This window comes from Netta rufina, assembly GCF_964035555.1.
Source record: "Netta rufina genome assembly, chromosome: 1".
NCBI lineage: Eukaryota > Metazoa > Chordata > Aves > Anseriformes > Anatidae > Netta > Netta rufina.
The window spans coordinates 148,180,181-148,204,001 of record NC_140123.1 but is presented as its reverse complement, the minus strand read 5'-3'; the positions used below and the strand labels follow the sequence as shown (position 1 = coordinate 148,204,001).

Here is a 23,821-nt window from a genome sequence, read left to right as displayed (position 1 = left end):
ATGGGAAAGATTTCTTTAAGCTACATTAGTTCTTTATTAACAGATTATTAATTAACAGATTGATTTTAGCAAACAAGATTATTTTTATTTATCCACTTACTCTGAAAAAAATGGTTTGTTTGTTTGTTTTATCTTTAGGATACTGCAAGCACTGTGAAGCTGACAGGCTGGGTAAGACTATTTTGAGGAGGACAGGGTACTAAGAGATTAAGTGTGAACTCATTTCAGAAGCCATGATTTGGGAATGATTTAATATTTTCTTCAGCGTTTGCTCCCTCAGTGCCGTAAAAAACTTGTGAAACATTGTAGTGATTCTTGCTTGAATCAGAACAGTACAAATAATTGTTTTCTTGTGTGAGTGTACATCAATTCACTGTAAAAACACACTAAATATTAGTTAAGGCTGAACTTCAGGTTAACATGATTTCATTTAGCATGTAAAGAGTTTTCTAAGTTGATGAGCTGAAAACTGATATAATTTGAAATAACAACTTCAATCTTCTTATACTTCATTTTTATTGTATTGTATTGTATTGTTCTTCATCTCTTTATTCCTAGCTTTCTCAAACTAAAGTATTTCTTAATGTGGTCTTCAAAAATAACACAATCTCAGTTTTTATGGCTGGTATACATTTTCTTGTGAGCAAGTCTGTAAGGAATGTGTGTTCCTTGCAGAACACAATCAGCAAGACATAAGTCTTACATCTAGTCTACAATAGATTTTATTTTCAACATGATCATAACCATAAACTTCAGCAGGATTATGTGAATAATGCAGAAAGCAAATCTGCCAGTAGAAAACATTTTTACTATTTTTATTTGGAGAACACATAAAGAAAACATGGACTTTATAAGTTGTGCAACAGCTGAATTTAGTACAGTTTAAAATACACATTAAATGAAATACCAACAGCAGACTAGTCTTAAGACATCACTTTCCAAAAGAAACATTTATTTTATGTCATGGAAAATTAGCAACTCACAATCATGAACGTTTCTGTATAAACTGTAATACACCATGGCAAATTTGATTTTCACAGAACTTGATTGATAGGCAAGTCATTAATGCATTAAATGGAGGTAGTGAATCAGTCCATTAAAGACCATTTTGCCTCCAGGTACTTGTAACATATGACTTCTCAGTTACAGTTTCATTACAGAACTATGTTATACCTTAACCACAGAAGCTGTCCAGGATTATTTTTATTATTTTTTTTTCTATATACAATACTCATACATGTATAACTGAATACCTGAAAACTACTGGTGTCTCTTCTTGTTTTCCATTCACTCTCAGTGACTTTTCGGAGACCTCTTCATTCCATCATTGTGGGTTAAAACACAGACTTGAAAACTTCTGCTCTGTATTAACCAGATGGCAATAAGACTTCTCTTTAGTAGATCCTGCATAAATATGAATTTCCTTTCTATTCCACAACAGTATTAAGCTTCCCATGGTCAGCAATGCATAAAAGGGAAAAAAGGGAGTAGACTTTTACAACATATATTGCAGTGATGATTTGAAAACGTTTTTCAAGCAGTAGTTTAATCTTCTAGGATTTGTATTTATATAGTGTCCACAATCACAAACCTGTAGCATAGTATTCCAACCCACTAACTGCAGATCTCAAGTCTTGAAACAAAGATGCTTGCTTCTGCTCACATCTTCCTCCACAGTTCTTGCAACTTAAGAACCGAAATTCAGTTTTAGTGTTGTCTAATGCTTTAGACATTCCAAACTATTTGCAGATTATACTTTCTCAAGTTTAAAACTAATGTTACTTAGCAGACTATAACAGATGAATATATACATCTATATATGGCTATGTCCAAAAGGGAAGAGCTGAGAAGGTCCACATTTTTTAATGACCTTGAAGTGCTGCTATAGATTACCTCTATTGCAGTATTTTTAATATATGGAACAGTATAAAAATTACAAAATTTTGAAAAAAAAAAAAAAAAAGAGCAGGAATATTGCTGCTAGTACTTAAAACATTTTGGTAGATGCTGTTACAGGTGTTGCAGAATTAATGGCATGGTTTCTTTATAAAATTTAAAATCTCTGTCCCTCTGCAACATTTTCCATAAGTAAAAAGAAACCTAGAACATTCTTCAATATAAAATATAATTTTCTTCTCTATCAGGAGTCTTCATGTATTTCTGTTGATATCCTTAACGAAACTCTCTAGAACAAAAATAAAACAAGATCAGCTTAAGATAAATTAAGTTCTTAGATATACAAGGAGTACAAAGAGATGAAACAACAACAACAAAAAAAAAAACTAAGTGAAATATATACTGTGAGAAACTTTGAAAAATGAGAAAGGATTATTTTTCTTTTAAAATTAGGTGTTTGGTTTTCTGTTAGCACTGATTAAATGAAAAAGATGATAGAATCTAAAAAATCTTTGTCATAGTGAAAAACTGAGATAAGATTTCATGCTATTTCATATCACGTAAATTAAAATGTATGCATTTCCTATTTAGTTTAGTTCTATTGTTTTCTCTTATTTATTACATTAATAGTATTTATATACAGCTTGACTTTTAATGTTGAACAGTTTGAGTTGTGTGCAAACCTATGAACTAATTTAGTTATTCTAAGTACTATAGTATTGTCTGCCAATATGTATCTCCAAGGTAAGAGTTTTGTGATAAAACAGATACCATCAGATATGTAGTCATCAAAGTGTGAAGGACTGGCAATAAATACATCAAAAGACAAATAGTAAATTCAATGATGCATGGAAGTCTGAAGGGTAGTTGAATATTTGTGTTAGTTTTGGAAGGCAATTATAGGCTTTTAAGGTAATTCACTGTACTATTTTGAATTCATTTTTTATTTTTTCCTGCAAAATCTACCTTTCATTTTAATATTGGTCACACCTTCAGTCATGGTCTGTGTACTCAGTATTATTAGTCAAAAGTAAATGCATGCAAAGATGTTAGATATCAGCTACCAAAATATGTGAACTCTAAGTCCTGAGTTGAAAACTGATTCCTGTATATGCTCATGAAAGTTATATACAGGTCATACATGTATTAACTACTCCCGTGCTGGGCAAGCATATGAGTGCTTGCTTCTGAGAAGAAGCAAGTATGCTAATTACAAAGTTTTATGTGATCTCATGTCAAGTTTCAGTTTTATGACAGAGGACTTAAGGGGCTCTCCCAACCTCCATCAATTCTGGCTACGGTTTCCTGCAATTTATCACAGCACCAGTTGGCTCACATATGTGATCCAAATTAGTTCTACAGTTATGCAAATTCTTGGATCAATAGTTTTTGTCTTTCAGCGACTTGTGTGAGGCAATGGTATTTGTGAAAGACCTACATATTGGTATGATACCCACTCTGATTACAAATGAGTTAATTCATCTTTGTAGTTATGGTACTCAGCAGCATTTCTCAGTCTTTGCTACCTTAAGCCTTCTCCTTGAGTCTTGCAAAGATGCAACAAGGTTTTGGAGAAAACAAATATCCGTAAGTCTGAGAAGGGTATAGAGGCCTTTATCTTCCTAACACACCCAGGAGGTTTTGTCCTCAAATCCTCATAAGCCACTTATGAGCAACTTTTTTTTTTTTTATTATTTTTACAAGTTCTTTTGCCAAAGTTAAGTCTCACACATTTATATTTTTAGCATTTTGTATCCCTGAACTGACCCCCAAAAAACATGAAAATCTGCAGCTAGAACGTAGTAGGTAAACAAAAATGTGAAGAGGGAAAGCTTAAGGAACTAAGTTTAAGTCGTATAGAAGTATTTTCTTTTTAACTAATCTAACATTTTCTCTTCCTTAAAGTCAGATTTGATGCATCACCAGAAATCAAACTATTTGTAACACTGTTCCAGCTACCCAAACCAGAAGGTTTTCATGTTAATACTTTTCAAAAAGAATTTGATATTCTTCACATTGTGAGGGAACACATACCGAAATGTGTTAATTTTTTGAAAGAAAGGATACAGCTGTAGTTGAAATACAGTGCATTACCATATAAAATCTCTTGGGTAGAAAGAAACGCAGTTTTAGCTGCAGCATTTATTTTGTTATTATAACATTCTTAAAGGGCCTCTTTCTAGAGAAATGGTGTTAAATAAATAAAAGATACTCATTTATTGAATCATTTTCCAGACCAAACATCTATTAAACTGATTTGTAACACAGATTTTTACGTTTTAAAACTTAGAGGAAAAAATATTCATTAGGTAGACAGAAGTCAGTTCTTTGACTGATTTTTTTTTTTTTTTTATACCTTTGGCATTTTTAGCTCAGATAAAGAATAATAATTTTATACTGCATTTATTGTTACAGAATTCATAGTTTTCAGTCTGCTAAAATATGCAGATACCAACCTGAAAATCTCTAATGAACGTTAAAAAAAAGAAGATAAAACCAAAGGCCACTGTCCATTCACAGATTGCGCTCATGAAATGATAAGTATAATCCTGATGGAATGAGACATAAAATAAATTTTCAGGAAAACAAACAAACAAACAAAACAGCTAAACAAAATAACTGTGTAATGCTACAAGAATAGGCATAAGAGCTCTGAGGCTCTTAAAAAGTTGATCCTTAAAAGACAACATATGATTTGAGAAAGGAATCCATATGCTTCAGATCATGAATGTTTTGGGGAGACGTGTGCCAAGCTTATATAATAGGATTCTGGTCTCTTGTTTAGAAGTTCCAATTCTACAATAATTTAACAGTAAAATTCAAACATGTAAAGACATTAAAATATATACAGCCTATATTACTAGAACGTCAAGGAAAAAATAAAAGCAGTAACAAAGCTAACAATCTTATAAGCAACATATACTCAGTAAAATTAAGTATGTTTTTTCCTGAGAGAATTCATTGCATTTGTTTTACAAAATGAATAACTAACATTGTCACAAAATGCTATGCTGTTGTATTTCAAAGGGAAATTAAATATGATTTCTTAGGTAAAATCACTCGTAGTTAGGTCAAGTCTTTATAAGGATTTATTTTAATTTATTTTTGGAATGAGTAAACAGAGAACAGTTTCCTTCTATAAATTCAGCAAACATACTGAGACTTATGACTCATCATCACAATACCATGTTGTATTAAAGTTAATACAGATTCAGTTTTAACAGAACGGTAAATATATTTATCAAGTCTGTATACATCCCATGAAGCAATGTCTTGTGCACCACTATGAAAAACATTACAAGGAAACTACAATTAGCACTAGATCAAAGCATAACTTGAATATAATCTTCATCTGAAAAATATTACGTTCTTATGTGAAGGATATCAAAGTGCCGATATTCTTAAACTTTTACTCAGAGTCACTGAGTTCAGTAATACTATCCCTTACAATAAATTCTCACAATGTTTTTAAATGGATGGCCACCTGATATGACAGTTCCTGACAAGACTTTTGTTTTTAAGTAGACCGTCATAGAAAGACCTATGTAACATGACAAAAACAGAATGACAAGTGTTTCTTTATGTGCCATCAACAAATATGACAAATTTTTCAGTAAAAATAATTTTTAATCCTTGTGTCTCAAGGAAAAAAAAAAAAATCACAAGGTATATATTACTAATATCATCTAACTTGAGAGAGAAGAGTTATCTCACAGATGCCTTACCACTCTTTGATTGAAGTTCATTTACCAGTTTGCTTTTATTAAATTCTTCAAGCAGACTAAATGCTCTGTGTTACTTAACTTGATTTTTGGAAACCTCCATGTGGCAAAGTTTGTACCAAAATAAAATTTGCCTTTTAAAAACCATCATTCTGAGAAGAATGAAATTAATTAAAATATTTGATGCTCCCGTTAGTATGCTTTAGCGCAAACCCCCAGTGTTTACTGCAGTAGTAAAAATTAATTAATAAGGAACAGTGGAAAAAGCTGAGAAAAACAGTGTAGCAAAAATAACTCAGAAACTTCAGAATTAAATTGTTCCACCTTTGTTCCATGCGTGAAGTTCATCTTCAAGAATTGTGACCACAAAAGGAAGTAGAACAACTCATTTCCAGAAAGTTTGTTTTTTTTACACTTTGTTCTACTGGTAAGTTTCACGTGCCTCGTTAAAATGAAAGTCTAACTCTCTTAAGATGTACCCATCCATGAATTTAACAAGCCACAGACAGTTTTCTAATGAAGAAATAACTGTAAACTAGTTTTCTGCAAATCAGTGACCTTCTGTTCTCAATAATGTACTATTTAAAGTCTCTGATGTGTTAGTAATGCTATACAATTTAGATAAGCATAACAGCAAACCCCAAACAATACAATACCGGGTAAGTTGGCTACCTAATGGGATTTTACCTTTTCACCTGGAGTCCAATCAATTTTTGTCATTGAAATTTTTGAAGCAAATACAATCACTGGTGAAAAAAAACAGTGTAAAGGAAACTACAAAAGTTTAATGAGTAATAATGAAAATGTCTGCTTTTAAAAGACGTCTCAGTTTCCCCCTTCTCTAACACAAAAGATCCAGAACAACCAGAATATCACATCAAAGTATTAAGAAGACAAGTAAATGAAATATATTACTTAAAGGGAAGTGATAGCAATCCAAACATATTTCTGAATAAAGGTTTCTGGGGGCTCTTCCAAGTACAGAGGGTAAGGGTAGACATTCCAAAGATCAGATCACTTTCATGACCGAGGACTATGGCAGCAGAGCCCTGCATTGTTGGAAGGGGAATGAGATTGGTTTCCATTTGTCCACAATAGGTCCTTTGATATATTTGTATAATTTTCTCTCAGAACTGCAGTCCTCTTTAAAAGCCTCTTCACAGCTGCTGAAATCAAAAGCAGACTGTAGCTGAATGGCTTATATGATGATCTGTTGCAACCATTTTTTGACACTGGCTGATCACCTGGAGTCCAATAAAATCAGTGGGATGACCCTAATTTCAGCAAGATGTGGCAAAAGCCAGTGCATTGAGTGTTCATCAAGGGGAGGCATCTAATCAAGCCAAGCACCAACAAACATGATCCAAAGTGTCTACTTAGGCTTAAAAGGAAATCTTGTATATGTCAACTGTATTTTGTATTTCTGTGAATTAGGTTCACTTCAGAAGTGGTGCCCCCTTTTTGCAGGCCTTCTCCATACCCTCCCTAAAATGAAGGAAGTTGGGAAGTTGGTCTGGCTGACTTTCTGATGTTCCTTCCTTTCTGAATTATCATATAATAATACAAAGAACACCAGGGCATCAGATTTAAATATACTGCTGAAAGAAGAGCTACAGCTTTTTAGAATGACTCTAAAGCTCATCTTTATGCTATTAATACTGTTTTGACATGCTATGTGCATTATAATGGCAAAAATATTAGAGGGTCCTAAGCAAAGACTGAAACCTCATTTCATCCTTTATTAACAATGGTTTAACTTAAAAGGAAGATCAAGAAGCCATAAAGGGAAAACCGTGAGATGCACTGTAAAGGATACTGGGAATGAAAGCAATGCATGATATTACAGATATGGCCATCCTTATGTGACACACAAAGTAAGTGTTCCATTGTGGACAGGACTTGTAAGAGATTATAGATTGAAGTGTTATGTATACAACACCAGAGCCAAATGCCACCAAAGCTCCTATGTCGTGGACGCTGGGAACAGACAGCTCCTGGAAAGAGATTCAACACAATGGTTAGCTGTTACTATTCGTACAGTGGTAGGAGTCAGTGAGCCCTGAGAAGATGCTCAGCATGTAGAAGCAGCAGGAAACTGTCCCTTCTAACAGTCTACACAGGGAAGATGAAAGAAAAAGGAGAAAGAGTAGGTCAGAGAGGTAAATTAACCTTGGCCAAAGCCACCAGGTAAAAACTAAAACACAGGAAAGCATAGATCAATTTTAATGCTCTTCAACAGTCAGTCATTATCAACTACTGTTTTCACAAGCAGGACCAGGCTTGTGTTTTTCTTAAGAGGTTCCTATACTTCCTTTCTCCCTTTGCTCTGCCAAAGATTTTAATCCTTCTGTGTTGAAAGTTGAATCTGCATTTGTGTGGCCATACAATAAGTAACTAGTGGTGACTTTTCATAGCAGCTGATGTAAAGTGTGACCACTGCAGCTCTGTCCCCACCCTCCACTGGTCAGCCACAAGACTCAAGGAAATGAGTCAGCAGAAAATTAGTTATATATTTAAGGGGGAAAAAAAGTGTTACCTAAAATAAATTCTTGATATGAAGGTCTTCCACTGTCAGTCACTTGAATTATTCAGCCCTCCAACTCTTTCCCACATCACCAGTCACTTTTATTTAACTTCCACAACATGTGAAAGAGTGTTTAAAATTCCAGTATCACTACATGTGGCCTATATTTTTTTAAAACCCTAACTACGGAAGATTCTCTCCTTTAAAACACACACAGCTAAAATATCTGGCAAAAGAATAGATTAAGATTCCCAAGAAATTGTATTCTAAATGTTTCAAAAAAATATGAATTCTAAGTTATGACACCTTGGAATCCAGTACCAGACAGATAAATTAGCTTTTAAGCTCTACTCTGTCACCAGAACATAGCAAAATACGTGCTATGATCTGACCTACTGCAGTTCTATTTTAATGATTCATGAAAACATGTCTATATTCTCTCATTATGTATTTTAATATTTTTTTTTTTCTGTCAGGAAGCCACTGATTTCTTTTTCTTTTAATGGTGATTATATTCACATGCTCTATTTTATTTTTTCCTATGCTTTTCTTTCTCATTATTCCCCTCTATCTCTCTGTGATGTATTAAGTTCTGACAGATTTTAAAGCATGTTTCTCACAAAGGTATTTCAGTGGCCTCTCATCTACACTTGCATTTTCTTTTCTTCTGTTCCATTTTTTGCCTTTTATGCAGAACTGACAGCATTTGGTACAGAAAGCATTAAGTAAGCTTAGCTGCTGGCTTTTGCATTCAGCCCTGTATACAATATAGAGAATTTTTCTAAGAGAGCTCTCACTCTTGCTCCTATCAAACTGCCAAAGCCAAAACAAAACAAAACAAAACAAAACAAAACAAAAAATAAAAAAAAAATATATAAAAAAAAAAATTACATGTAACACCTACAGAACCATGGGAAATCTTGCTACCTCTGGTGTGGTAAGCCTCCAAAGCTTCCTAGTCAAAGATGGGGAAATCTCCTTAATCATGTGTAATGTCTAACTGGCAAAAGCAAACCTGCTGAGACCTGGGTTTATGCTTTGCCTTATTCATGAAGGCCCACGGGGCTTTTCCTTCTATATCCAATTATCTTCTCAAAGCTGTCCCTCCACTGTCTTTTATTCCTACATTTCAGGCATTGTATTATTGAAACCAGAGAACAAACACCTCATTCATGATCATTATTTAATTTCTTAGAAACTCTTTTGCTTTTAAAGAACCCACTCCTAGAGTTTTCTACTACCCATATTCTCATTTTTGTAAAGCGTTCAGAGAGCAATACCACCAAAACCCCATACTGCCTATCATACTACACGTTGAAGCAAAAGCTTGAAAAAATTTCCCTTACAATTAATTATGTTACTTAAAAGATTAATCACAAGTAGCGTTATATTAGTGTTAGTAAATGCAAACCTTAAATATTTCCAGTAATATTTCACACTGGAGTCTTTTCAACAACCTAGATATTTTGCTAGGTGAGAGAGAAAATAAAGTGATGCCCAGTCAGTCAGTCAGCTTTACTAAAACACTCAGGTATGAAGCTAGTTCACCTGCTGGGGAAAAATAAGCATTAAGAAACCACCAAATTGTAAACAGGGATATGAATTTCCTGCATGATGCACTGCTAGAGAGACTAGGCTGAATGGTAAAGAAAACTTCAAATTCCAACTTTTCTTTTATCTCTTGACCTGAATCAACCGTCTGACCTTGAGCAAGTCTCACAGCCTATTCATGTCTCAGTTCTTGTGCTGGTAAGTGGGTTGAGTGTACTGTTCACTATACAGTTAGAAGACCTAAGACTTGCAAGCCACCATTTCTATCTTCATGGGCAATTAATCATGCTCAGATATTTGCTAGATGAAATCCTTAGCTAGATAGGATCCTTACTGTGTTCTGAACCTATCCTACAAACTATACCTAACACTCAAAGTAAGGTCAAAGCAAGAGAAGGAGAATTTAAGAGAGGAAGGAACCTACAAACAGGCAATGAGAGACAATAAAGATTAGATAAGTAATGCTATTACTCTCAGTGAACCTCATTTGAAACTTTAGCATTGAGATCTCTACTTTCTTGACCCTCTCAAATTATTTTGTGTGCTGTATTTGTCTTTTACTAATTGAAGCTGAGTGTATTTTAGTCAAGCAACACTGTCCATTGTCATCTGAATTCTTTTGTGCCACATATAAATCTAACCAGTAAGAGTACAGATATTTAAAAGTAGAATAGTATGCAATGCCTGTAGAGTTTGCTATACACACACAGTGCTTGGAGGTAAAACTAGAAACAGCAAGATACCAGTCTAAGATAGAGAGTTTTTTTTCTGAAAATACTATGCAAATGACCTTCAAAATTGTATTGACTGCTGAAGCCCTGACAATCTTTATTTTCAATTTCTCTGTATATTGTCAAGTCACTATATGACAGAACAGTCTTTACCAAAATGTTCCCCAAAGTAGGCTATTCTTCAAAAGAAATAATTCATCTCTTTCCGCAGATTTCAAGATAGTATCTCAAACTACCTGCTACCATTTGATTCTCAGATGAAGAATTTATGATATTAAGCTGTTTTCTAGTACAGACATGTTACAAAATAAGCAAAATCCCTTACTGACATAGCTATACAAGCAAAAAAAAAATAAAAATTAATTAACAATCTAATTTACAGGGATAAATCAAATCTGTCATTTTAAAGCTATTGAAAATGTAAGAACTAAGAAACACATTTACCAAGTATTCACACTGAGATAACGTTAACCATTCTGATCTATTTGATTTTTTAACTGATAAAACAATTTTAGTTTTATTTATGATATGAGATTTATAATCATACCTGGAAAGTTGCAACTATGCCCATTCCAGTACAACCCATCAATCCAATGCATAATGAGAACATGTTGCACGAAGACCTAATGAAGTGCGATGACTCATTTTGCTTCTTTATTATTAAATATCTGATATACATTGTAATTACACCTGAAAAAAAAAAGTATTTTTTCAATGTTCACATATCACTTACATTTCAATACCTTGCATTATAACACATTTACATACAGAATGAAATTATAAGCATCATGCAATAAATAATACTACCTTAATTTTGGATCTTCACATCTTAAACTCCACATTGCTGCAAATCAGTTCAAGAAAAAACTAATTTAAATACCATATTAAATACCAGGCACTGGCATTCCACATCAGGAACAGCTGTTACAGGCAGAAGTGGGAGAATTCAATCTGCTCTGATATACACTCTTGTACCAGAACTACATCTCTTTAATAATGGACATCCTGAAGAATTAATATATTTCTGCAGTGTGTAAACAGAAAAAAATGTAACTAGCTGTGTATTCAGAAAATATTCAGAAAGCTTTTGGCATTCTGGCTATTCTTTAGTATAACAGAGGCCCCAAACCACTACTCATAGATTTCATTGCAGCCCACATGACCCCAATATGCAGCTCACTCCTGACAAAAACCTCTAGTGAATTAGAAGATCATAGTTCATTGGGATAGAACAAGTAGTAAACTGGATTCCATGAAAAAAAAAAACAATACTGTAATTCAGACTGATAACAAAAAACATGGTTTCATTCTATCTACAGCTGGAAAAATAAATCATGTAACTTTGTTCAGGTACTGAGATGTTACATGCAATGCAACCACACAGTGTGAATTAAATAGATTCTTTGAAAAAAATATGGAATTTTAAATTGCATGAAGGCCTTCACAGCCTCTATATACATGTATACCATTACACAGTTTTTCATCTTCCATCCCCTAGAAGCGAACAGGAAGTCCCAAACCTTCTCATTCAAGGTCAGCAAAAATTTAGTGGAGTAGGCATCTTCACAGAGGAAGCCAAGTTTTGCTTCAATACTGTTTTACCTTGCTGCAGCATTATTTAACCAAATGTCTCTCTATATCAAAGATAAAGTTGGAGCACACTAATTATGCCATCTTTCTTCCTCTTTTTATTTCCAGTTACGTTGACTACTTTGCACTGATGAGATGCTCTTGAGAGACAGAAGAGCCTCTAAGATTATGCTTCCCCAAGCACCTGGTCCTCTGGATATGAATTCCATCTAGCTTGTATTACCACTTAAGTGTGGAGTACTTTTTCTGCAGAGCATTGTGTGGACTCCAATAGAGAAGACAATAATTGTTAGTTTACATTTCTTTTCTGTGTTAGGCCAAGTAATGTATACCTACCTAAAAGTGCTGAAATATTAATCATAAAACCAAAGATACCACTCTCAGGAGGTTTAGTTCCAGTGTCACTAAAACAAGATGGGAAAGAAGAAATTAAAAGTTAATTGTGATCTGTGAAACATAAATGAGACATATACATGAAACCTCAAGAGTAATGTAACTTGTGTGAACTGCTGTTACATTTAAATGTATAAATTGGAATGTCACCCGCTGTGTGCTTAAGCTCTATTTGTAGTACCGAATCTTTGTTTTAGAAAGTAAACACAATTTTAGAGCACAGTATTTGAATTGTATTCCTTCATTTTCTCTATGCAGTATGCAAAGATGTGATAGATTACAATACTGTGGTTGTGAATTACATAAATGATTATATAAATGGTATTTTAGAAATGACATTTGTTTTATCCACTAAACTAACACTGTGAAATATATATCTAATGGCATTCAGTATCCTAAAATGTTAGAGAATTTACACTTACTTTCCTGATTTCACTGAAAAGACTTTACGCCAGGAGAACAATTGTGTTCCAATGCCTGGGAACATACCCAGGCAGTGTTTAATTTTCTAATTTTCTAATTTCCAGCATAAGAGGACTTTCAGCCCAAGGTGTCGTCTTTCGCTGAAGCAAATTGCCCTCATAGGGGATAATTAGGAGTTCACTGGGCTAGACAAATGGAGCTTACATAAATACATATAGGTGAAAAATGTCACATATAAAAGATGTATGTTATTTACAAAATGGAATACCTTCATCACAGAATCCTTTTCCCTCTTTTTTCCCTACCTATTTGCAAACACCTGCACAAACAGCCATAGCAGAGAATGCCCTTGCCTAGCAGGAAGGGTGTACTCCTGAGAGGATGTGAGTTCAAGTCTCCTCAAGCAGGATCCCTTTATGCCAAGAGAGAGAACTGTGGAAAGAACGCTGCAATACCATCACATCTTTGTGTTACCTTTTCTTTTCTACGGCACAGCCAGATGAGAATATCTGAGAACATCAGGCTGTTTGTCAAGCCGATGGAAAGCATGTAGCTCAAAGTCTTATACAACTTGGCTGTGAGCTGAGTTTTTAGTTACTCACCAGTACTAAGAGGCTGTGGGGTAACACACTCACCAGAACTAAGATGGTTGTCCATGTAAACAGAGGCACCCAAGGAACTTTACTGTCAGAAACGCAAACAGGTAAGGATTTTAGCCCTTGCCAAAGTTCAGTGGAAACTGAACAAAGACTCTGAGAATGAAACTTTATCTTAGCTATATGATGAGACAAGTAGGTACTAGCCAGAGATTTTTCACATGATTCAAGAAGATAAATCCTCTTCATCCCAACAGTGAGGCTGGATTAGATTTTAGTGCCAAACTGAACATACCACTGTGTGCAGTCAACATGACAGTGTGCAGTCAACACGACAGGTACTCATCCTGAATGCTGGAGCTTTAGTACCCGAAAGAGAAAGTTCTCTCTACATAAACAAATGTTTTTAAAGATTATGACAATTTTGTTAACTTCAAGCCAGAAAACTACAACCATATCATTTTTTTATTATTATTTTTTTACAAACTCATGTTCTCTCTCAATCCCCTAATCTGTCACAGAAACATTTGTGTAATCAGTTGCTAAGGTGATTTATCAAGAATGGGAGGAAGCTTAGAGTGCAAGGAGAATCATTTTCTATGACAAACCGAAGTAAAATGAAAAAAATGAAATCTTGTATTTCCTTTTGATGTGACTGGTTCCAAATCCTCAGACAACAAAGACTTGGGATGCCTAGGCTTTTGTACAAGTTTTTACAACTTCTCAAACATTAAGAATCCCTACTGACATCTATTTTCCTGTTGTAATGCTTTCTGAAGTCTTGTTATAGCTTGTACTTAGTGTTAGTCATTTTTCTTTGATAGTAGAACTGATGAAAACAATAGAGTGACTCTCTTTTTTTTTTTTTTTTTGTTTGACATTTCTGAAAATCGTCTTAATCCTCACTTAATTTAGCTGATTTTTTAACCTTGAACTTCACATCTTTTCCTCATCTTTCTGGAGTGTTTTCACAAATACCAGTAAGGGCTTCATTTAAACAGTGGGCTACTTGTGACAATCTTGAAGGACTTTTGCAAATCAAGAGACTACTCTATGCTAAGTACAGGATTGTGATCACTTCAAAGCTTTTGAAGGGCTTTAGGTGAGAAGAGAATGGAATCAGCACATGCAAAGAAAGCAGCCATTTGAAGTTCTTGGAACACTTCACATCATAAGAGCAATCCAAATAGCCTGAAATTGCACTGAACTCCAGTCATTTTTTTAATTAAAGCTTTTCTCAAGCTAAAGTTTTACAGGTGAATTTTGCTATTGTTGATTTTTAAACTCAATAACCTTTGACATTTACTTCCAAGTAATTTCATACCAAGAATATTATGTCATATCTGTGATGTATTTACAAAGTACTGTACAGGATTTTGAAGGACACAATCTTTCTAATGCCATATTTTCTACTAAAAATATCCCTAAGGATAAAGGAAAACTTAGATACATTTTTAGTTCACTTCTGGCGTACTGCTTTGGAGAAAAAAGAAGAAAAGGAAGGAAGGAAGGAAGGAAGGAAGGAAGGAAGGAAGGAAGGAAGGAAGGAAGGAAGGAAGGAAGGAAGGAAGGAAGGAAGGAAGGAAGGAAGGAAGGAAGGAAGGAAGGAAGGAAGGTATCATGTAGCAATTACTGTTTTTTAATGAAAAAAAGGCGCATACTGGACCTGGTGCTCCCTAGTGCAGACAAACTCATTATAGAGATTAAAACTGGAGGCAATCTTTAGGCTGCAGTGGCCATGCTCTGGTTCAGTTTGTGATCTCAAGGAACATGGGCCAGGCAAAGGGCAAAGTCAGGGCCTTGGACTTCTGAAGAGTGAACTTCCAGCTGTTCAAAGACCTAGTAGACAAGATCCCCTGAAATACTGTCCTTAGGCACAAAGTTGCTGACAGAACTGGCAACTCTTTAAAGTCGTTTTTGTTACAGAATCACAGAATCACAGAATTTCTAGGTTGGAAGAGACCTCAAGGTCATCGAGTCCAACCTCCAACCTAACGCTAACAGCCCTCCACTAAACCATATCCCTAAGCTCTACATCTAAACGTCTTTTGAAGACTTCCAGGGATGGTGACTCCACCACTTCCCTGGGCAGCCTGTTCCAATGTCTAACAACCCTTTCAGTGAAGAAATTCTTCCTAACATCTAACCTAAAACTCCCCTGGCTCAACTTAAGCCCATTCCCCCTCGTCCTGTCACCAGGCACGTGGGAGAACAGGCCAACCCCCACCTCGCTACAGCCTCCCTTGAGGTACCTATAAAGAGCGATAAGGTCACCCCTGAGCCTCCTCTTCTCCAGGCTGAACAAGCCCAGCTCCCTCAGCCGCTCCTCGTAGGACTTGTTCTCCAGGCCCCTCACCAGCTTCGTCGCCCTTCTCTGCACCCGCTCAAGCACCTCCATGTCCTTCTTGTAGCGAGGGGCCCAAAACTGAACACAGTACTCGAGGTGCGGCCTCACCAGAGCTGAGTACAGGGGCACGATCACCTCCCTCGCCCTGCTGGTCACGCTGTTCCTGATACAAGCCAGGATGCCGTTGGCCTTCTTGGCCACCTGAGCACACTGCTGGCTCATATTCAGCTGACTATCCACCATCACTCCCAGGTCCTTCTCTGCCTGGCAGCTCTCCAACCATTCCTCTCCCAGTCTGTAGCTCTGCTTGGGGTTATTGCGCCCCAGGTGCAGGACCCAGCACTTGGCTTTGTTGAACTTCATGCAGTTGACCTCAGCCCATCGGTGCAGCCTATCCAGATCCTCCTGCAGAGCTTTCCTACCCTCGAGCAGATCAACACACGCACCTAACTTGGTGTCATCTTGTGTTAGAACACAAGAACTCTTCATCTCCCTGCGTAAGAAAGCGAGCAAGGAGGGCAGAAAACCAGGAAGGCTGAGCAAGGGTCTGATGGTCAAACTGAGGTGCAAGAAAGAAATGCGCTGGCAGTGGAAGCAGGGACATGTGGCCTGGGAAGAGTACAGGGATGGCATCCAGATATGCAGGGATGCAATCAGGAAAGCCAAGGCACAGATGGAACTGAGCTTGGCAAGGGATGCAAAGAATAACAGACAGGGATTCTACAAGTACATTGGCCAGAAAAGAAAGGCCAAGAAGTGTGTGCCCCCTCTGATAAATGAGAAGGGAGAACTGGTAATGACAGACATGGAGAAGGCTGAGGTACTCAACAAGTTCTTTGCTTCAGTCTTCACAGACATTCAGTCTTCCCAGGTCTCTGCTGTCCCTGAACCTCTGTGCAGGGGCTGGGGGAGCAAAGTCTCTCCCACCATAAGTGAAGAGCAGGTTTGAGACCACCTGATGAAACTGAACAGTTACAAGTCTGCGGGGCCTTATGCCATGCATCCCAGGGTCCCGAGGGAATCATGGAAATATAGAATATCCCAAGTTGGAAGGCACCCACAAGGATCATCAAGTCCAACTCCTGGGTCCCCAAAGGACCACCCAAAAAATAAAATAAATAAATAAATAGATCAGATCATGTGTCGGAGAGCATTGTCCAAACACTTCTTGAACTCCGGCAGGCTCGGTGCCGTGACCACTGCCCTGGGGAGCCTGTCCCAGTGCCTGACCACCCTTCTGGTGAAGAACCTTTTCCTGATATCCAGCCTGAAGCACCCCTGTTGCAGCAGCTTCAAACAGTTCCCTCAGGTCCTGTCGCTGTCCCCAGAGAGCAGCGCTCAGCGCCTGCCTCTCTGCTCCCCTTGTCAGGGAGCTGCAGGCCGCCATGAGGCCTCCCCTCAGTCTCCTCTTCTCCAGTCTGAACAATACAAGTGACTTCAGCTGCTCCTCATATGTCTTCCCCTCTAGACCCTTTACCACATTTGTTGCCCTCCTTTGGACAATAACAGTTTTACATGTTTCTTATACAGTGGTGCCCAGAACTGCACACAGTACTTGAGGTGAGGCTGCACCAGCGCAGAGCAGAGCAGGACAATCCCTCCCCTCAACAAGCTAGCGGTGCTGTGCTTGATGCACCCCACAGTATGGTTGGTGCTCCTGGTCACCATGGCACCCTGATGGCTCATGTACAGCTTGCTATCAACCAAAGCCCTCAGATCCCTTTCTGTGTGGCAGATCTCCAGCATCTTGCCCCCCCCCCCCTCCAGCCTGTATGTATAGCTAGGATTTCTTCCTATGTGCAGAATCCAGCACTTGCTCTTATTACACTTCATATTGTTGGTGATTGCCCAGCTCTCTTATTTGTCTAGACCTCTCTGCAAGGCCTCCTCACCCTCAACGAAGTCAACAGCTCCATCCAATTTGGTATTGTCTGCAAACTTGCTCAGAAAACCTTCAAGTCCTTCATCCAAAGCATTTATGCAAACATTGAAGAAAACTGGTTCTAAAATGGAGCCCTGGGGAACCCCACTAGGGACAGGTTGCCATCCTGAAGTAACCCTGCTTACCAGAACCCTCTTGGCCTGACCCATCAGCCAAAGGATGTTATTTCTGTTCCCACTGACACTCTGCCTACTGTTACTGGTCCCCAGTATTGGGCTGCAACTATTGTTTACAAGATTGTTGTTGGTTTTTTGTTGTTGGTGGTTTTTTGTTGTTGTTGTTTTTTGTGTTTTTTTTTTTTTTTTTTTTTTGGTTTGTTTTAATTTATATTCAGCATGCGCCTTCAGGACTTGACAATGTAAGACTTTAGGTAGAGCTAATTTATCTTAATATCTAGTATTACTGTAAAAAGTAGACAAGCTTTTGGATGTGTAAGCTGTTCTTTGAGTGAATCTACATTCTATTTGCTAGGGATAGCTTGGTAGTTCTTGCCTAACTAGCACACCTGATAACTGTTTAGCATAAGAAAGCATCCTGGTTTGAAAAGTGGTATGAGAAAAAAACTAGTATGAGAAAAACACAGTGCTATGAACTGAACTATTAGTGAACTGAACTGAACTATTACCCTGAACTTGCTCTTGTGGGTGAAACTGGTGTCATCTCCCTGTATACAGTGCAAATATTTACTCTACCATCCTTCAGCTTGAAACCTGGCAGGCAGCTCATAGTACAGGAAATAGTTTTCTGAGTTTTCAGGAGCCTTGGATGGTAGAAAGCCATTTTGATATACTGTTTCAATGGGATTGGTGTGTTCATAAAAAGATTTATGTTCTGTTAAATTGCTGGTTTTCAGTAGAAGTGTGTTCAGGCAGAAATTGTTTTCATGTTTCCAATATTATTTTTCTTGCATGATTGATGTCTTCGTGTATCCTGTTTTGGTTCAGGGTCACTAACTGCACAACACCAAAGACACAGCAGACCTGGGATGGTAGAGCGACAGTGCTCCAACTGGCTGATGGAGTTGCCAAACCTCTCTCTATCTTATTTGAAAAGTCCTGGCAGTCAGGTGAAGTCCCTGGTGACTGGAAAAAGGGAAACATCACTCCCATTTTTAAAAAGAGTAGAAAGGAGGACCCAGTGAACTACAGACCAGTGAGCCTTACATGTGTGCCTGGGAAGATCTTGGAATGGATCCTCCTGGAAGCAATGTTAAGGCACATGCAAGACACGAAGGTGATCTGAAACAGCCAGCAGGGCTTCACAAAGGGCAAATTGTGCCTGATCAATCTGGTGGCCTTCTACAATGGAGTGACTGCATCAGTTGACAAGGGAAGACCAACCCATGGACTTCTGCAAGGCCTTTGACATAGTCCCACATGACATCCTGGTCTCCAGATTGGACAGATACGGATTTGAAGGGTGGACCATTCAGTGGATAAGGAATTGGCTTGAAGGCCGCACTCAGAGAGCGGTGGTCAATGGCTCTGTGCCTAGGTGGAGGCTGGTAACAAGTGGTGTTCCTCAGGCATTCATCTTGGGACTAGTGCTGTTTAATATCTTTATCAATGACATAGACTGTTGGATCAAGTGCACCCTCAGCAAGTTTGCAGATGACACCAAGTTGAGTGGTGCAGTCCATAATCAAGAAGGAAGGGGTGCCATCCAAAGGGACCTGGACAAGCTTGAGAAGTGGGCCCATGTGAACCTAATGAGGTTCAACAAGTCCAAGTGCAAGGTGCTGCACCTGGGTAAGGGCAATCCCAGATGTGAGTACAGACTGGGAGAAGAACTCACTGAGAGCAGCCCAGCAGGGAAGGACCTGGGGGTTCTGATGGATGAAAAGTTTGACATGAGCAAACAGTGCGTGCTTTCTTTAATTCTATGATTCTACGATATGAAACAAATACTTATGCTCATTTATCTGCAATGATGCATAGGTGAGCACATCATGGACAAGATGAGGAACCCAGTATGAAAATTACATCATTTGTGTCACTATCATGTGGCAGAATTCTTCTAGGTCCAATAGTCTTCTGAAGAGTTGAAAGAGGAGAAAGTAAAGCAGATGGGGAACAAATATTTGGGGCCAAAAGACTCATCATCATCATCATCAAATTTTCTGCATAGACATCATAAACTATTTAACACCAAACTGAAGGTAGGAAGATTATATTCTGACATCAGCCCAGTTTCAATGGCAAATGTTGATGTGGTCTTTCTCTCACTGTAAAAACTGTCACATGGTAAACGAATATAATTAACAAGTTGCCTCAAGGCATACATAGGTCACTTGAATAATCTGAATAAGAATTAGACAAATGCTGAACTAAAATTTGTCTATATTGTTCTTCTTTCTCCAACAGGAATTTCCCCACACAAATTCTATTTCATTTCATTTAAGACATTGCACAACTGAAATCTTGCAACATTCTTCCTCTTTCTTTTTATCACTCTAAGTTTCACTAAATCACATTCTTAATCCCATGATTCATCTTCTTATGCTAAAGCAATAAACTACCACATAAGAATACAAACTATGAATATTGGCCTGAGTACACCAGAGAAATCATCATATTATGTACAAGTGCACCTTCTGTGAAGAACATATGCCTAGATCATATGTCTTTAGGGCTATTAATAATTGTTCACCAGCAGTCAATGTATATCCCTAGTAAAAATGTACTAGTAAAAGAATTTAAAATAAACAAGATTTCTTCTTCTTCTAAAAAAAAAAAAAAAAATTTACTAGCAAATGCGGTTTTTTGTTGTTGTTTGTTTTGTTTGTTATTTTATTGCTGACACAGTTTCATCCTTTTTTTTTTTTTTTTTTTTTTTTTCCAATTAGATATTACCTGCATGGAGCTTCTTATTGATTTAACTATGGCAATGGTGACACCTTCATCAGAGCTTTACATCTGTGACTTCTCTGTTTGGTCTACAACTTTCAAGTCACCCTTACAAGTAACATATGTGTGCTGTCAAAAACTTGACTGTAAGTACAGTAATTCATAAAGTAAGTCATATTCATTCATGTTTTATTCAAGTTGGCATAAGCTGCAACAATAAGAAACACCATTTATCAAAATTCTTACTACAAAACCTCAAAGTCCTTCAGAGCACAAACCATGTACTGAACGTGAACAGTTGCATCAAACAGTTTATTTTTCTTGGATAACAGGGGATAAATTGCACTGGTTACAAACACTTTTGTGTCAGTAGAACTGTATGTAATCATGGAAGAGCAGAACTGTAACCACTATTGCTAAGGCAGTAGAATATTTTTGCACATACAAGAACAAGGCTTTCTAAGAGCACAGTCCAGATACGGGCAGATAATCTTAACAAGTTTTGCTGACATAAGCATGAAGTACAGCTTTCTTTGGCTCAGTTTGAATGAAGCTCAACTATCTTGTGGGTTGCAATGTTATTTGCACCATCTTACTTGCTTATGATCACAGACCTGAACTTTCAAACAAATTTAACAGTACGTACAATTCAGGTTAGCAGTCTTAAACGTTTATGCATGTTCATAGGTTCTGTCAAGGAATTAGGTCTAGAATTATCTGAAACATGTATTTGAAAAGCTTCTTTAGATCCTTTATATATCTGAAACCATTCTTGGATTTTTATCTCAACTTTGATCTGTTAAGAGCTAAATGCTAGCAATTTCACTATTCAGATTTAAATGTTAACTAAAGCTATATAAACAATGATTTATTCAAATCTGTGCTTAAATGACTAAAGTTATAGGATAAAATAGAACAGAACAGAACACTTTAGTCCTGTTGGAAGCATCCTACAAAGATCATAAAGTCCAACTGACTTTAGGGCTAACAAAAAGTCAAAGCGTATTACCAAGGGCATTCTCCAAATGCCTCTTGGACACTGGCAGGCTTGGGGCATCAACCACCTTGCTAGGAAGCCTGCTCCAGTGTTTGACCACACTCATGGAAAATAGAGTTTTCCTAATATCTAGTATGACTCGGTATCAGGAAAATTGATGTTAGAAAAAAGCATGCCAGTCATCTCTTGGGTAGCCTTTTACACCCATTGTTGCTATGCCGAAATTGTAAAAATGCATGCCTGCGCGTCTCCTACAAAGCCTGTTGGAGCTCTTCAAGTCCCACCACCATCTGCTGCACTTTGGCCCAATTCTGGAGTTACGCAAACAAAACCCTACATGTACACTCCTTAAAACTGAGCGGTCAGCTTATGTCCGTGCGCCCATAGCATACCTTGGCTCCAGCCACGAACTTCAGGCCCCGTGTGCCAGATGTGTTGAGACCCTGGGTTCTCTGGGGGTGTTGAGGCGTGCTGGGGGCTGGTGGGCAGCAGCACACGGAGGCACCCGGCTCTTCCTCCCCACCTTCCCTTGGCTGCTCCCCAACACCGAGGGAGCCCCCCGGCACCTGCCCACAGCCCACCGCCCCTTCCTGGTCCGCTGTCCCCGTCCCTCCTCACCTGATGTAGGGGACGAGGGGCTCGACGTGCCCCTCCAGCACGGCGATCACGTAGGAGATGATGAAGGCGGCCGAGGACCAGGTGACGAGCAAAGCGGGGACGAAAGCCACGCCGGGCATGAAGCACAGCATCGCCCGCGGCTGCCCTGCCCGGGGGGGCATCGGGGCGAGAGCACCGCGGAGCCTCACACACACGCACACACACACGGGGGCACCCCCAGGGCTCACGGGGCACCCTCACACACCTCCGCCCGCTTCCCAGCGTCCTGCCCCACGCGTGTTTTTCCCCCGCCGGGCAGCGGCGCGGCGCTGCCGCCTTTCCCCAGCGGCGCCGGGGATCCCCCGCCCCGTTTCCCGCCGCCTTCCCTTCGCTTTCGCTTCTCCTCAGCGCGGCCCCGCTGAGGCAGCGCCCTTGGGGGCGCCGGGAGCTCCGCCCTGACGGCGGCTAACGGCGGATAATGGCGACCAACGGCGGCCAGCGGTGGCCAACGGCGGTGGCGGCGGGGTGCCGGGGGGTGCCGGGTTTTAACGGCCTCGGTTGGGGGCTCCCCCGACCCCCTGTACAAAACCCGCCCGCCCTGGGCTTTCGAGCACCCCTCGGCTTGCGAAGTTCCTGGGGGTTGTGTCTTCACACGCATTGGGGAAATAGTTTTAAGTCAAACTCACACCGCTCTGCACTTTCGCTTTGGTTTAGCCTGTCAAGTTTCTTTCTGTTTGCTTTGACGTTTCGTATGTGTCTGCATTTCAGACTAACATCCGAACGCACGGTCACTGTCCCAAAACAAAGTGCACATAATCTGTTTCTTCTTGAAAATTTCCTGTGAGTTCTGCCTTCAGCAGACATTCCCTGTGCTGAAAACATCGCGAGTTAGAAGCCGAGTACTCTCCAAGCCTTTGAAGATGCTAGGAACCGCCAGAAATATAGTAAAGGCACTTAGGATGGTGTGTAAAGACAGGAAAGTAATCACAAACTGTTCTAAGGCTGATAGTGGAGGTGTGCTATATCCAACGCCTTTTGGCAGCAGCATGTTGCTCACATTCTTAATGTGTAACTCGAGTCTAATAATTTACTGATACTTCATGATTACATTGGAGCACTTTCAAAAAAAAAAAAAAAAAAAGCCCGTCTCTTTAAAGCAAGGACTTAGAAAAATAAATTAAAAAAAAAAAAGAAATAAACCCTCAACGACAGAATGACAGGTATCTTTGTTTTGTTCCTTGGAACAAAATATTCCATTCAGGCTCTGTATCCAGCCTCTTCAGTAAATAAACGGACTGCAGAAATGTTCACTGTACATATAGAAAGATTTTTTTTTTCATCAATAGCATACTATTCCATTTTGTTTCCTTGTAGAAGAAGGATAAGATTCATTTTGTTTTACCTCAACAACATTTAGGTGCTAGCACTGGAAAAATATCACGTTTTGCAAAATCGTGTTATACTAACTATAGTTTTGTAAGTAGTAAATAACTCACTCTTGAGTGAGAGTTGAGTATTTAAATTTTTCACATGACTTTTTGCAGTACCTGGACATTATTTGGACTGAAAGAAAAAGACACGTCTTTGGCTCAAGCAGGTGGTAGTTTGCTGTATGACGATCACTAGCAAAGGCACTTTGCTGCTATGTAAACATTTATTACAGCTC

General features: G+C 38.4%; 2 protein-coding genes across 2 annotated transcripts in view; one reads left to right on the top strand and one right to left on the bottom strand.

Annotated features, from left to right (window-relative positions):
• The window catches only part of WASHC3 (WASH complex subunit 3), a 56,647-nt gene extending 44,156 nt beyond the window's left edge, over window positions 1-12,491 (top strand). The window contains exon 7 of the mRNA XM_084292736.1: window positions 12,123-12,491. Within this exon, the coding sequence (XP_084148862.1) occupies window positions 12,123-12,159 (37 nt within the window). The 3' untranslated portion in view covers window positions 12,160-12,491. The remainder of the gene's footprint in view (window positions 1-12,122) is intronic.
• Window positions 2,141-22,337, bottom strand: DRAM1 (DNA damage regulated autophagy modulator 1; the record flags this gene model as incomplete). The annotated part of the gene is made up of 7 exons (XM_084292761.1): window positions 2,141-2,185; window positions 4,353-4,445; window positions 6,306-6,364; window positions 7,435-7,612; window positions 10,972-11,114; window positions 12,351-12,418; window positions 22,177-22,337. 7 exons carry the CDS (start codon window positions 22,335-22,337, stop codon window positions 2,141-2,143), a joined length of 747 nt encoding a protein of 248 aa, XP_084148887.1.
• Window positions 22,338-23,821: the final 1,484 nt, after the last annotated feature.